The sequence below is a fragment of the Lepidochelys olivacea genome (assembly GCF_965140295.1).
Source record: "Lepidochelys olivacea isolate rLepOli2 genome assembly, chromosome: 13".
In the NCBI taxonomy this organism is placed as follows: Eukaryota; Metazoa; Chordata; order Testudines; family Cheloniidae; genus Lepidochelys; species Lepidochelys olivacea.
The window spans coordinates 35,872,274-35,888,277 of record NC_140423.1 but is presented as its reverse complement, the minus strand read 5'-3'; the positions used below and the strand labels follow the sequence as shown (position 1 = coordinate 35,888,277).

At 43.8% G+C, this 16,004-nt stretch overlaps 1 protein-coding gene and 1 pseudogene across 2 annotated transcripts; both read right to left on the bottom strand.

Moving 5' to 3' along the window:
- Window positions 1–4,503: 4,503 nt before the first annotated feature.
- On the bottom strand, window positions 4,504–5,472 carry LOC311529746 (olfactory receptor 10A4-like; the record flags this gene model as incomplete). Its single annotated transcript, XM_084645944.1, has 1 exon — window positions 4,504–5,472. The coding sequence occupies one exon, from the start codon at window positions 5,470–5,472 to the stop codon at window positions 4,504–4,506; it is 969 nt and encodes a 322-aa protein (XP_084502070.1).
- Window positions 5,473–12,950: 7,478 nt separating this feature from the next.
- On the bottom strand, window positions 12,951–14,113 carry LOC311529469 (olfactory receptor 4D1-like; annotated as a pseudogene). Its single transcript has 2 exons — window positions 13,530–14,113; window positions 12,951–13,200 (listed from the first exon to the last, which is right to left on the bottom strand). The product of its transcript is annotated as an olfactory receptor 4D1-like (transcript).
- Between the last annotated feature and the right edge of the window lie 1,891 nt (window positions 14,114–16,004).

Below are 16,004 nucleotides of genomic sequence, written 5' to 3'. Positions count from 1 at the left end.
GGCACTAGACTGTGTAAAATGGGCCTGACAGATGACCCCAGTGCTTTCCTAGGCACTTTTTAGTGGGAAGCCACGGGAGTTGGATGGGACAGGGCAACCTGGGCCCTGCTACTGTCTCCCTACTTAGATGGCAAAGCCCAAATAATCTATATAGCCCTAAATGAAGAGCAGGCCAGGAATTATGAAGCGGTAAAGGCAGCCATTCTTTTGGGTGGAGCTGTCTGCGGAGAAGTACCGCCAGAAGTTCCGAACAGTGAAGTGGATGTGGGCTTGCAGCCCTGGGCATTCACCCAAAAGTTAATGGACTGGGCAACCCAGTGGCTGAGGCCGGATGCCTAGACAGTGGTGGAAATCACTGACGTGCTCATTCTAGAGTAGTTTTAATAGGGTCTCCCCAAGAACATAAAGCTGTGGGTGAGGCGGCACCAAGCGAATACGGTCAAGGCAGCTGTAAAGCTTACGGAGGAGTACACAGAGGTGGACTTTCCAGGAAGGAGGGATGGCAGAGGAAAGAAGTGGAGACAGGGAGAAGGCCCATAGAAACCCCATCTGGGAAGGGCCTGCAGAATAAATGGGAGGACACCTGAGGGGCTCCCACGGGGTTCAGACCGGTGGTCTGCTGGCGGTGCGGACGACCGGGACACAAGAAGGGGGCTGCCTGCACATGGATTGTGGGTGGAATTTTGTGGCTTTGAAAATCCTGGAGGGCAGGGAAAGGGGCAGAAGCTGGCCACCATTCCAGTAATGGTGAGGAGGAAACCTCAGCAAGGCCTGGTGGACTCGGCCTTGGCCTGCTGTCTGGTACAAAGGAAGCTGTTGAGGCCACACTGGTGGATCCCCAGTGCAAAGATTGATGTAGAATGCATCCAGAGGGATAGGAGGCTACCCTATTGCCCAGCTGCCCTATGAGGTTCGGGGCAGGCATAAGTGGCAAACTGGCAACGGGTCGAGGTAGTAAAAGGCCTACATTATCCAGTGGTGGTGGGTACGGACTGGGACCCCTTCCCAGGAAGGAAGGTGGGCAGAGGGAGAAAGCCCAAGAAAAGAAAAAGGGGAGAACCCCTGAAGACGGTGTAGAAATCCCCGAGCAGAAAACCCCTAGACAACAGAGGTGGAGAAGGGAAAGGGAAGTTATGGTCCGGATGTTCACCCCAGGGTCCTTGACCAGAGAGTAAGGCCCGGCAGAGGTCCTTGTTAGCTGACCCCCAGAGGAAGAGACCCAGGCCCCATTGGACGAGCTTGGGGGACAGGAAGCCCTAAGTGTCTGGGAGAGGGCAGGGACCAACCCCAAGCCCCTGATGGAAAGGAAGGAGGGAAAATAAAGGGAACACCCACGGAGCTGTGAATTGTGTGAGGACCTGTGAGTCGGTGGATCTGTGGCGCCATCCAGCCCCCACCCCACACACAGTGTAGTTTCTGTGGGTGGGGGATGAAAGAACCCCACACGGCATACCCTGGAATAGACCCAAAAGAGCTGAAAAGACTCCCCCGTAGAGCTCCCCCCTGCCTCAGGTAGAGGAAGGAAAGGATGCAGAGGGGAGAACCTGGCAGTTGGAGAAGGGGGAACATTCTTCCATCAACCTCGTTACCATTCCTCAGGGGGTTGGAGTTATGACACTGTCAGAAGAACCCCGTCCATTGCTGTGGTATCTTCTGTGTAGCGTCTACACAATACATTATGGCACCATAGCTGGACTCCTAACATTGTGCTCCCTTGAGCTAAAACTCCCTCAAATGCAGATGGCCACCGCAATGCATCACTTAAGAACCAAATCCAGTGCTCAACAGGTGTCTTTCTATTGACTATAGTGAGTACTGGGTCAGACCCTAAAGACCAGTTTTTTAAAAGTATTTAGGTGCTTACAGATGTAGATGCAAACCTAATGGGATTTAGAAAGGTTCCTAAGCAGGTTAGACACCACATTCTTTCAACTAAATGAGAGCCAGGCACTGTTGAAAATCCCTCTAGGCACCTATGTGATCATTACGCACCGACATACCTTTAAAAATTAGGGCCCTTAGGCACTTAAAATGCAGTTAGACTATTAATAGGATTTTTCAAAATCATTCGGGTGACTAAATCCCACCTCTCTAAAAACCTTTCTGTATATTCGAATACATTTAAAAATCTGGTCCTAGCTCCGCTTAGGTGCTTTGAAAATCCTACAAGGTGCTTATTTGCATCCTTAGGCAACCTGGGCACTGAGCTTCCATTTGATTGTTCAAATCCCTTATCTGGCTTTGAAAATATCAGATTTGACCCTTAAAACCATCTATTACTTGAATAAGTTTCTTGGAACATCAGGCTCTCTCCCTCAGGTCCAAAGGAATGGCAAAAATAATTTGTTTAATTTAAATTGTTGCATGGGTGTGAGGGCGCTGGGTGGTGTTGGTAGCAAGTGACATACTTGGAGGTCAGGCTAGATGATTTCATGGTCCCTTCTGGCCTTAAATGCTATGCTGCTTGCTTATGTTGTTAATTTGTTTTCTAGACTGCCAAATATTTTGTGTTGGTCCTGAAGAGACAAACAATAAATAATTGTACTTGATCAAGTTACTTTTTATTTACAGAACAATTTAACTGCCTTTGGGTCATAAAAATCTTTCCTTACAGACAGAACTACTTGAACTATTTTATTGTCAATTACAAACATCTTTCTTTCTTTCTTTCTTTCTTTCTTTCTTTCTTTCTTTCTTTCTTTCTTTCTTTCTTTCTTTCTTTCTTTCTTTCTTTCTTTCTTTCTTTCTTTTGTCTACATTATTGCACCTTAGCCATACGTGAAAATTTATAGCAAACATAAGGGAACAAAATAGTTCTCTGAGCAGTTTATGATCTATTGCTCAATTAAACACAGAACAAATAATAAATAAATAAAGAAGACATGGGGAAGATGATGTTACTTGAACATACTTGGGGCTTGTCTACCAAATAGCTGGAAGTTGAATCTAGGCAAATTCAGACTGGAAATAAATTGTACATTTTTAATGGTGAGGTCAATTAACCACTGGAAAAAATTATTGAGGTATGTGTTGGCTCCAGGCAATACTGGATGTTTTTACTAAAAGTTATGCTTTAGGAATTATTTTGAGGAAGTTCTATGGCCCATGTTATACCGGAGGTCAGACTAGATTATCACTGTGGCTCTGTCTGGCCTTAGAATCTATGAATCTAGATAGACTCCAGCCAGACAAGATATATAAGAGGTGGCAATGGGAGAAAACCCTATAAATGATGTTATCCAACACTTTGATTACAAGACCCCATTTTTAATTCCTTATAACTTCCTAAAACTTTAACCATTTGGGCTGATAGTTTTCGTGTTGGGTGTCTGCCTCAGTAGAAAATTTTCTTAAGGGTTCTCCCAAAAAAGGTTCAGTCATTTCCAAGAAAGAGATTACGGGAAAATACATTGGTTCCCCTGTGTTAACAAAGAGGAATAATTCTCTTTCCGGACACTCTAGCACCGGTAGGCATTGAAGCAAATAAATTAAATATGAGGGGGGGGGTCACCCTGGTGTCAGGGATGCACCTTTTGCTGGTATAGGGAACAACACCCAGACTTGGCCAAGTTATGAGCATTTGAAAAAAATCTCAGTTTCAAGCTCAATAGATGCTTCTTAGAGTTCCGGGCTTAGAGCTCCTGTCCATCACTGGACAGTGCATGCCCATCCCCACAGAGCGTGCTCCTGCACGAGGCAAAATAAGCCATGTTGGACATCCCTTGAAATTGCTGATATCAGACTAGATAATCAAATGGTCCCTTATTACCTTAAAATTGATGAATCTATGCTATACACCATAATCGTACAATCTGATCTGCTAGTAAAAAATGCTATGGAAGTCAAGAGCCATCTCCCAGAGTTGTTGTGTGATCTGATCAGGTTGGGCATTGAAAAATCTATCAGTGTCATAGGAAGCCATGCATAAGTGCCGAGGAATGTTATTTTAAATTAGGCCAAGAGGGAGCACTGGGGAAATGCATTCGACTGCCGAAAAACCACAGCCCGACCCAAAACCTAAAATTCTGCACTGGACTTCCAGAGCAGGAAAAGGGGAAGCCTAAATGGACTTTTCTATAGAGCTGGTTGGAATTATTCAACAATTAAAATTTTGGTGAAAATTGTTAAATTCCAACTAACCAAGATGAACATTTTATGAAATGTTTTTTATGTTAAGTTTTTTTTTTCTTTGACATTTCAAATTTTGAAGATGTAAAATCAGGACACTACTTTGATTAAAGATTATCATTTGATTTTTCAATGATCTTTAGATCTGGTCAAAAGGTTCTGGCTATCAAAAGTTTGAAGAAATAAATATTTATTTATTTATTTCATTTAAGAAAAGTTTCTCTTCCTATTTTCCCAACAGGTTTAGAACAGGTCAAAGTTTTTCAAATGGAAAAATTCCAATTAAAAAAGTGGGGGGTCATCGGGAGAAATTCAACAAAATGTTTATGAATTGCCCTTAGTCCCCCCATTTTGATTGACTCTGCTTTTCATTCTTTAATTTATCTGGTTGTGTGAAGAGATGCTCTTCCCTATTATTTTTCTAAAGGCTCCCTTCACCTCTTTGTTCCTCAGAGTGTATATTATGGGGTTCAACACTGGGGTGATAACTGTGTACATGAGGGAAATCATTTGATCACCCTCCGGGGTGGAGATCGACTTGGGCCTCAGGTAGGTGAAAAGGGCTGTTCCATAGAACAAAGTCACCACCATGAGGTGGGAGGAGCAGGTGGAGAAGGCTTTACGCCTTCCCTCTGCCGACGGCAGTTTGAGGATGGTGGAGATAATGCAGATGTAGGACAGGATTATCAGCAGGAAAGGGCTCAGGATAAACAGCACGGACAGAGCCAAGACCACAATTTGGTTTTTGGATGTGTCTGTGCATGCCATCTTTATCACTGGTGGGATGTCGCAGAAGAAGTGGTGGATGCGGTTGGAGCCACAGAAGGGAAGGCTGAAGATCCACGTGGTTTGAGCTGCTTCCACCAAGATGCCAATGGTCCATGAAGCACCCACGAGCTGTGCGCACACCTGGCCACTCATGATGGTTCTGTAGTGCAGGGGGTTGCATATAGCTATGTAGCGATCATACGCCATGGCTGCTAGAAGGCAGCATTCCGTGAGGCCCATGATGGTGAATATGTACATCTGGGCAGCGCAGCCTGCAATGGAGAGGGTCTTTTGCTCCACCAGGAGGTGAGCCAGCAGCTGAGGGACCACACTGCTTGTGTAGCAGATTTCCAAGAAGGACAGGTTGAGCAGGAAGAAATACATGGGGGTGTGAAGTGAGGGATTTAGCTTTATAAGGAGGATAATGAGCAGGTTCCCCACCAGGGTGACCAGGTAGATGACCAGAAACACCAGAAACAGAAGGATTTGGAGTCTGGTAAGGTACGAAAACCCCACCAGGATGAACACATCAGAAATGGTCTGGTTCTCATCAGGCTCTCTCTCAGAATATGTCATCTGCAAGGGTGACAAAGAGAGAGAGACACTGGAGCTGAATCTGAAGAATACCATATATGTGAATGTGAATCATACAATTCTTACTGGTTTCCTACATGTTTTGGACGCGTCAGACAAAAACTTGCTGCAGTTCTGTATATAAAGATGTAACTGGGCCCAATCATCATTGAGTATAAACTGGTATAGCTGTATTGATATCAATCAAGCTATGACTTTGTAGATCACCTGGAGATATGACTGTGACACTGCTTCCCATATTTTTGATAGTAATAATATGATATGATTGTGTCATAATCCTAATGTATTTTATGCAAAATAGCTTATGTGAGGTATCATTGGAGAGGTTATGATCTACTGAATATGATTAGCTTATTTGTATGCAAGTATCATTGCTGTATCTAAAGTTAGCAATATTGACTATACATCTGTACTACAAAAGTGTTTGTATCTGGGGAATGCCCACTAGACAGAATGCAATCATTCTGGCTGGCTAACTGGGAACAAGTCAGTGGACCATTAGGAAGAACAATAGGTCTTTAAAGATGCTAATCTCCCACCTTCCTGAGAAGCTTTCCAGGGAAGCTACAAACTGCCTGTGACCTATGGCTGCTTTGACAGTGCACGGTCATGTGTTCAAGTCACAAGGTTCTGGTTTCCATGATAAAACACCAGTATTTTTCCACTGAGGGGTGTAGGAATAACACTGAAAAATAATAATGGATTCCTGCCATATGTAAATCTTATTTAAGTCAGGGGAGTGAGATAATTAGGGTTCGTTCTTCACTGAATCCCCGCCCAGGATGACTGCTGGAAACACCTAAGGAACAAAGATAAAGGGGGGATAAGGGCTGAGCCCAGGTTGAGAAGGTGTCTGACCTGTGAAAGAAATACCTGGAGTTTTAAGCTGCAAGCAAGAGCAGCATGCTTTCAAGAACGTCTGAAATCTGCCTAAATCAACATTTAGGGTGAGAAATTACTATTTGTAACGAGTTTCTTTAGTATATTAAGCTTATATTGTGTTTTTGTTTTATTTGCTGGCTAATCATAGAATCATAGAAGATGGGGGTTGGAAGAGACCTCAGGAGGTCATCGAGTCCAACCCCCTGCTCAAAGCAGGAGCAACACCAACTAAATCATCACAGCGAAGACTTTGTAAAACCAGGCCTTAAACACCTCTAAGGATGGAGATTCCACCAACTCTCTCTTGAGTGCTGGGCAATTCCCTAGCTGAAGCCTTCCCATGCAGTTCTGATTTCAGTGTCTGTTTCTTTCCACAGCTGGATGTGTCCCTGCCTTCATTTGTGCTGGAGGAGGATGAGGGCCTGGCTCAGCAGGACAATGTAAGGAACCCCAGGCTTGTGGAACAGGTGGGCTGAATGTTACCCCAGTACATCAGGTGGCACCTAGGGGGCGGGGGGGCAACGCATCACAATGACCACTTTGACACCAGTGCAAATACAACTGTTTTACAACACATGGGGATCTGATAAATTTACTCTAAAGGAGCTATATCAGTTTATACCAGCAATGGAGGAATACCAGTCTCCAATAGCAGGGGTTCTGTTCTTCCTCTTCGAACACATTTCTTTTCTGTCTACATGAAAATTCAAAAAGGGAGCTTTCTTTCTTTCTTTCTTTCTTTCTTTCTTTCTTTCTTTCTTTCTTTCTTTCTTTCTTTCTTTCTTTCTTTCTTTCTTTCTACAGCCACGTTTATCAAATAAGATTTCTCAAATGAGGGCAAATTCTGATCTCATTCAGATCTTAATCACGAGAATTGTGATACGAATGCAAGTATTCCCACTGCAATTACAATTCACATACGTGAGGACTACTCACATGAGTAAACTGATGCTGCTGAGTCCAACATGATTGAAGCACTTTAAAGAATGAGAAGTGCAATAAATGGTGAAACAATGGGGGATTTTGAACTTTTGTGTACTATTAAAAGTTATTCTTCCTTAAATATTAGAGAACAACTTAAATCATTCCTGCCATTACCATCACAACATTTGTAATGCATTGGTTTCTCTCAATATTCAAAATAAGAGCTAGGGCCAAACCCTTTGCTGGTGTAAATGTTAACCGCTCCGTGGGTATAAAAAGAGCTATACTGCTTTACAACAGTGGAGGATCTTTGTCCAATCACCTTGCTACAAAGAATTTTAGAAGGAAGGTCCTATAATGTATGAAGAGATGATTTCCAGAGAAGTTTTACTTCTAGGTTATTTGTTGACAAGGAACTTCCTAATAAAAGGCATGACAGTGAAATGACAGAGTTGAAATAAAAATGAGCAATAACAATTATTGTATTTTGCATATCCTTACCACCTTCAATATGTGGCTCTCAAAGCAATGTGTCAAATAATAGTGAGCTACTAAGCGGGAAACTGGGAATGATAGGGGTCATGATAGGGATGAAGAGACTGGGTTTACAGAACGAGTCATCATTCCTGATACGTGAAACTCTAGCATAACCACAGAACCATTCTCCTGGAAATTGAACACACTCGCACACAGTCAATGAAATAGAGAAAATTAAATCCAACAACCAAAGCATACTGTAGCGGTGCACTGTGCACAGTGCACTACCTAGAACAACTTAAAACAAAAAGAATTATGTTCTCTAAATAGGGAGACCTGGAGAAGAGGTGGAAATTCTTCAGCCTCTCTTAAGACCTACTTTGGGGAACCTCTATTGAAGTTTGTGAGTACTTTCCTCAGCATGACCTTTGCGGTACGTGCGGAGCTGGCTGGAAAATGGAATTTCCGTCTCTTGGGAAATTCCAATATTCCAATAATTGTTGTCATCCTGAATTGATATGAAAAGTTGAAATAGCGAAAACCTTAAATTTGATTCAGAAGAGTCCACATGAAATCGAATGGAAAATTGAAAACTGACATCAACATTTTCTCATGGAAAACATCAATATTGATTAAACTATTTTTTCAGAAGGGATTTGTATTTCTTTCTTTATTTGTTGGCTGACATTTGGAGTGGCTCTAAATAAATGGAGAAATGTACTCATCATTAGGAATAAGGTCTGTATAGCTGCTTGTTGCTGGCAGTTTAGTGATATTTTCTGAGTTCTTCAAGGCATCTGGACTCTCCATTAGTACACAGGAGAACATGAAAGCAATTAAAGAAGCATAAATTTTGTGGAGGAAGGTTTGAGAAAAATTCAGCTAAAAGAGACACCATTTAACTCTTGGGCAGCAGATGCACAGCATGCGCTATGGTCGTATTCTGGGAGTGGACTCTCTTATTAGAAGAGATCAGGCTGAATCTTCCCAGCCTCAATTGTATTCAGATCCATATACAAGACCCACTTCAAGAAACAACTTTTCCACTCAGACTCAGTCAATGATGATGACAGTTGAGGAACAGAGGGGAGTATGGACGAGATGAGGGAGAAGCAAGAAACCCCAACAATAACACAACAACAAAAATAGTAAGTACAATCATGGCATGATGATGACCATGTTTGGTGCTTATCTATCACCATGGTGGGCGCTACGGAATTATAGGACCAGAACTTCGCCTTGTGTAAATTAGCATAACACCACTGAAGACAAACTCATGACCTGATTCATGATTATTAAACTAGTTGAATTCTGAATGGTAGATTCAGAGACGAATAGCTAGACTGCCAGATGGATTTGACTAGATAGATAGATAGATAGATAGATAGATAGATACGAACACAGACAAAACTCATGTGCTCAGACACACATTAAGATTCTCTGCCCATGTCTGGAAAATTCAGATGAAGAAACCAATGACATGATCTTGCTCCCATTGTAGACTGCGGCACAACACCCATGGATTTCAGTGGGAGAATGGTTAGGGGCTTAAGTCATTCATTTATAACCTACCTTGTTTAAGAAGAGTAGTTCTGTCTCCTAGCTACAAGTGCAATATGTGTTGAAGGAAACACAGGTGTTTTTATTTCATTCATTGGCTTCTGGGACCTAGTCCCTGAAGGAAATTTCTTATAATATTCCTCAGAGGAAGAACAATTCTGCATCAAAGTGCAACAAAACAAAATATACTAGCACAATCATTTCAGAGGAGGTGGTGTCATCATCATCAATCATCATAGTCATCATCATGTGTGTTTTCTAGATGAAAATTGTAATAAGATTTACTAAGTGTGGTAAATTGTGTGACACTATTTTGTCTGGAAAGAGGAATGATTTGTCCAAGGCAACACAACACAAAGAGTCAGGGGCAGAGTCAGTAACAACACCCAAGGCTTATGACTCCAGTTCCCTGATGTTCAGATTGTGCGCCCCACTCCTGTCTCAGAGCCATGATTAAAACCCAACAGATCTGATTCCCAGTCCCCACTACTCTAAACATTATACCCCACTCACGTCCCAGAGCCAGGAACAGAACCCAGGAGTCCTCACTCTCAGACTCTACTGCTCTTACCAACGGGCCCATTTCCCTCCTTGAGGACCAGATACAAAGCCCATAGAAGTCAGTGGGACTATTCGCTTTCATACAGTAAGTTTGCAGCGGAACCAGAATCAGGACTAGTTCCCAGGAACATTAGAATAAACTCTATATATGTGGAAGCTGAGCAGTGCTAGGGGGTAGTGTGCTTCAGGGAGTGGGGTGATGGGCTCATCTGGGAGCACTCTCATTTCTTAAACAGTTCTGACCCCATTACTCCAGCATGGCCATAGGGGGCTGAGGCTGTGCTACTGAGAGTGGGGTGGAGTGCTCAGTTTGGGGCACTCTTCCCCATTAGTCTGTGTGGCTAACAATGACCCCAGTGTAGAACTAGGGGGTGCTAAAATACAGGGATGGGCCTGTAGGGCTCTGTAGGCTGTTCTCAGGTTGTTGGACTCCCAATGTCCCAGTTCAGCAATAGGGGTCGCTGTATTTGAAGGGAACAGGATGGAGGACTCATTAAGGGACATTCTCCTCTGTGGGTCAGTAATAAACCCAGTGCTCCAGAGCAGCTCCAGGCTGCAAGGAGCTGGGTGAGGTTTCATTTCGGGGGCGCTGTTGTCTCTTGGTCCATGCTGACCCCTTGTGCTTCAGCAGGGCACAACATGGACCTGTGCCAAAAGGACCAAGGGGAGGAGCTCAGCTGTGGACCTGTTCCCGTCAGAATTGCTTCTTACCACAGTGCTCCAGCGTGGCTCTCAGGGGCCCTGTGCTGCAGGGGTAGATAGGGTGGCTCAGTACGCGGCACTCTCCCCTCGGAGTTGGTGCCGACCCACAATGAACCATCACAGTGGAAGGGGGCGCTGTTTCTGGTGGCTGTTATAGCTTTTGGATGAACTGAAAGATCTTTCCCGACCACCTGTGGTCATTGACAAGTCAGTGAGGCAGCAGTGGCATGTACACAGGTGCACTGAACATGGCTCATTCCCTTTAGCACGGGGTGACAGACGTACACACACACACTGAGCAGGGTGCATTCCTGTGTGGTTACCTATCTGCTGTTTGCAACACTTGTGATAATGACAAAACAATAAACAGAGCCTTGTAATGTTTTGTGACTTAAGGTCACTGATAGTTTACTTCCTTATGCCAAGTCATTGAGTAACTGCTCCTCTTCAAGCTAGACGGCCTTCTACTTCCCCTAACTGCTTAAGCCATTCTTGTATGCAGTGCTGTTGTAGCCGCCTGGGTCTCAGGATACTAGAGCCACAAAGCGGATGAGGTAATATCTTTTCCTGGACCAATTTCTGTCTCTCTCACCAACAATAAAAGATATTACCTCACCTACCTTGTCTTTCTAAGTAATTTTTACAAGACTAGACCTATAGGTCTCTTGTGTTTCTGATTCCATTTCCTCAACCCTTTATCCTTTACTTCCTATATAACTATCATTATTGAATGGCTATGTAGTCATTGCATGAGCTATAATTGTCTCCATCACACACACATATGGACAGTTTCTATTTGCACAAGGTGTTCTTTCCTTCCTGTCTTAATCATCCGTTGAACAGTGTTGCATGACGTTATATATTCTGCATCCCAGAGGTGCCTCCATTTCAGTGGTTCAGCACAGGGCCCGCCAAGTAAAAGTTCTCTTTTATATTCATTTGATGCCTGGCTAATATACTCTGTGGGCCTGTGTAACGAAACCCAACACAACGTGAGACAGAGGCGGTTGGATGAGATAATCTAGAGGTCCCTTTTGTCCTTAAACTCTGTAACTCTCTGACAATATGAAATACATCAGTGATATGTGACCGTAAATGTTTGGGATGAAGCAAGCACAGATATAGTAGAAGTGAATCTTAAAGACAAACAAAAGGAATCTCTGACTGCCAAACAGCCCCAGAAGAGTAGGAGTGATTATCTTGTGTTTTTTTCAAAGACACAGTCTACACTGCCAACTCCGTAGGGAAATGATGTTAGGAGGAAGTTATAGGACGTTTCATAATCCTTGTTCCTCTACATAAAATGCTTCAGCAGGGCACAACATGGACCTATGCCAAAAGCAGCAAGGGGAGGAGCTCGGCTGTGGACCTGTTCCCATCAGAATGGAAAGGTTATGCTGCCACAGGTGATTTATTTGTTTCCTTATTCTCCAGACTCTGATCAAACCCTTGGTTCTAATTTACAGCAATATTTGAGAAGTAAATCTCCTACTGAAGTCAATGAGACCTCAGCTCCTGTGCAAATAAAGCCCATTCTGAACTGTGATGAATGGAAAATGATCAAGGACCTTGCCAGGTTTCTTCTATTAAAGTGTTTCTTTTGAAGAACTGAATTTTTTTTTATTGTTCTCAGATCCAAGGGTTTGGGTCTGTGGTCACCTATGCAAATTGGTGAGGATTTTTACCAAATCTTCCCCAGGAAGTGGGGTGTAGGAGTTGGGAGGATTTTGGGGGGAAAGACGTTTCCAGACAACGTTTTCTCAGGAACCCAGATAAAGTTTGGTGGTGGCAGTGGAAGTTCAAGGGCAAAGGGTAAAATAGTTTGTACCTTGGGGAAGTTTTAACCTAAGCTGGTAAAAGGAAGCTTAGGAGGTTTTCATGCAGGTCCCCACATCTGTACCCTAGAGTTCAGAGTGAGGAAGGAACCATGACAGAAGTGGAGATGGGTTAAGAACTTTTGACTTTCTTTCAGAATGACAGGCAAAGATTATGGATCTGAAACTGTGTAACAGAGTGGATCCCGAGTGGGAGAAAATCAACCACAGGTCTGTGGAAGTCAATGGGACAGATCCCCAGGTGTTTTAAATCATTGTAGTTCCACTGAAATCGAAGAACCAGATCCGTAGTTGGCATAAATAGCCCTAACTACTCTGGAATCAGTTGAACTGTGTCAGTTTACACAAGCTCAGGACCTGGCCCTTAGTTTTCAGTCTTTGCTTCTGGTTACCTCTTATAGTATGTCTGCACTGCAATTAAAAACCTGCCACTGACCCAAGCCAGCTGATGTGAGCTCACTGGGCTCGGGCGCACAAGCAGTTAAATTGCCATATGGATGTCTGGGCTCAGGCAGCAGCTTAGGCTCTAGGACCCTGCAAGGTGGGGGCCGACAGCTGGGGCCAAGCATAGATGAAGATGCAAGATATGAATATTAAGCTCACAACCATGACCTGGGCTCCGCAGATGGACAGAGCCTTGTGCTTCCCTTCTTGTGACGTTTGTTCTTATCTTTAGTAAGATGACAGTGTAGGAAATAAGCAGGAGGATAAATATTATTTTGACAAGCCCTCTGCCATTAGAGACCATCAGCAACTCAGCCAAGTAGAACTATTTCCCCATGTTTCTTTTTCCCCCTACTGTTCTTCACACATTCTTGTCAATTGCTGGAAATGGCCCACGTTGATTATCACTACAAAAGTTTTTTTTCTCTCCTGCTGGTAATACCTCACCTTACCGCTGATCACTCTCGTTACCCATGTTCTCTGTATATATAAAATTCCCCTACTGTATTTTCCACTGCATGCATCAGATGAAGTGAGCTGTAGCTCACAAAAGCTCATGCTCAAATAAATTTGTTAGTCTCTAAGGTGCCACAAGTACCTCTTTTCTTTTTGCGGACACAGACTAACACGGCTGCTACTCTGAAACCCATCAACCAAGTAGGTGTCCATGCAGGCCAGTTTGATGATTTGAGGGACATGACGGTAGAAATTGTTCAGGATGTTTGGACCACAGAATGGCAACTGGAGGATCAGTCCAATCTGAACAGCAGAGTGAGCCAATCTACCCAGCCAAGCCCTTGCCACCAGCCCCATGCAGACACCATGGTTCATGATAATCAAGTAACGCAGTGGTTTATAGATGGCCACATATCGAACAGCAGCCATCACCATGAGGACTCCAACCATCGCACCAGCGATGAAGTGGAAGAAGAACATCTGGAGGGTGCACTCGTTGAACAAGATGGTTCTGCACTGGGAGAGGAGACCCAACAGCAATTTGGGAGCATTAACTGATGAGTATCTGACATCTAGGAAAGGCAAGCTGGCCAGCAGGAAGTACATGGGGTGTGGAGCTGGTGGCTGGCGATCACAGTGGTGATAATGGTGAAGTTTCCCAGTCACGTTGTCAGATAAACTATTAAGAAGATGACAAAGAGGAATCACTGCACCTCAGCAGTTTGGGTGAGGCCCAAGAGGACAAATTCTGTCACTGTGGTAGGGAGGTTCTCTTGCTCCATTCTGTGTCTTTAAATTGTACCTGAAAAATGAAAAAAATAGTAAATAATAGTTATAATAGTGATTAAAAAGTTCTTGTTTTTTTCTCCCTTTATATTATATTTTCAATATTAACTTCACCTTAAGACCAATGTTGTGTTTGTGAATTTCCTAATTTTCCTAAATTTAACACTTTGTCCTCAGCCCCACTGTAGGGGAACCCTGCTTTAACTAGGAGGGCTTTGCAATCATGAGGTAGTTGGGGGTGAGGACAAGTGGTCTGCTCACCAAACAGGCCCTAGCAAATCATAGACTTCAGTCATGACCTTGCACCCCTTCCATGTTCTACAGAGTCCTCTTGGTATCCAGAGGCCCTGTCCTGGGAATGAGTGGGTTGCACTTATTCAGAAGTTCTCAGAGTCCAGGGATTCTCAACATGAGGGTCACAAACATGTTTCAGGTGGTCACAATGAGCAGACTGATGTACACGTATTGTTCAATGGCAGGGAGATCCCTGCTAGATGAGAGGGGATATGGAACGGACAAGCTTGAGAGCCACTGATTTAGGGGATTCAGATGCTGAATTTATGAACTCACTATCAGAGTTACTGAGCACCTGCATTCCGCAATAACACAGCAAGCAACTTTGCTCTTTCTAGTGGCTCCTCCACAGAAGCAGTTTGAGCCTCATTGAGTGAAGTGTGAAGAGCAGGTGCACCCTACCTCTGGTCACTGTATATTTTATGTTAGTGCCTATGGCTTGTGGTGCTTGCCTTAAATCCCACCATTTGAAATTGTGAACCCAAAAATTTCCATGTCCCTCAGTTCCCCTTACAGACGTGGGGATAATATTACTGTCCCCTCGTTTTGCTGTGAGGCACTCAGGTACAATGGTGATTAGGTGGACAGCTTGAGGGGAAGCCAATACAGATGGCATCCATTCCCTGGAGTCCTCAGAGACTGCCTTGTCCAGTCCACTTCTTACAACATGGATGTTTGCGTGGCATGTCCATGAGAACTGAAAAACATGAGCTTGTATTGGTTGAGATAAACACTCAGCCCTGGTAGCTCAAAGGTTGTAGGAGTCCCATAAGCCACTGTACGTGCTCTAGTCAGGAAAGGGGAACAGGGAGACCTGCACCCTGCTCTGGAGACATGTCTCTGAGATCAGAGCACCATAGAGCTTCCACATAGGAGAAACAAATTCTGAGTGAGCTAGTAACAGGAAGGGCTAAAATGACCATGGCAACAAAGGTTCTGTGAGCTGTTCTCCCCCTAAATCATGAAGGCTTCTCCGAAAACCCTTTAAAAAAGACATCACTTTTTAAGAGCTAACTTCTTTACCTCCAACCTGGTCTCCCTTTCCTCACAGAGAGAATCTCCCAACCCTCACCTGCAAAGAGAGGTGAACAAACACCTGCTAGTATTAGAATCATAGAATATCAGGGTTGGAAGGGACCTCAGGAATTCATCTAGTCCAACCCCCTGCTCAAAGCAGGACCAATACCCAATTAAATCATCCCAGCCAGGGCTTTGTCAAGATTGACCTTAAAAACTTCTAAGGAACGAGATTCTACCACCTCCCTAAGTAACGCATTCCAGTGTTTCACCACGCTCCTAGTGAAAACGTTTTTCCTAATATCCAACCTAAATTTCCCCCACTGCAACTTGAGACCATTACTCCTTGTCCTGTCCTCTTCCACCACTGAGAATAGTCTAGAACCATCCTCTTTGGTACCACCTCTCAGGTAGTTGAAAGGAGCTATCAAATCCCCCCTCATTCTTCTCTTCCGCAGACTAAACAATCCCAGTTCCCTCAGCCTCTCCTCATAAGTCATGTGTTCCAGACCCCTAATCATTTTTGTTGCCCTTCGCTGGACTCTCTCCAATTTTTCCACATCCTTCTTGTAGTGT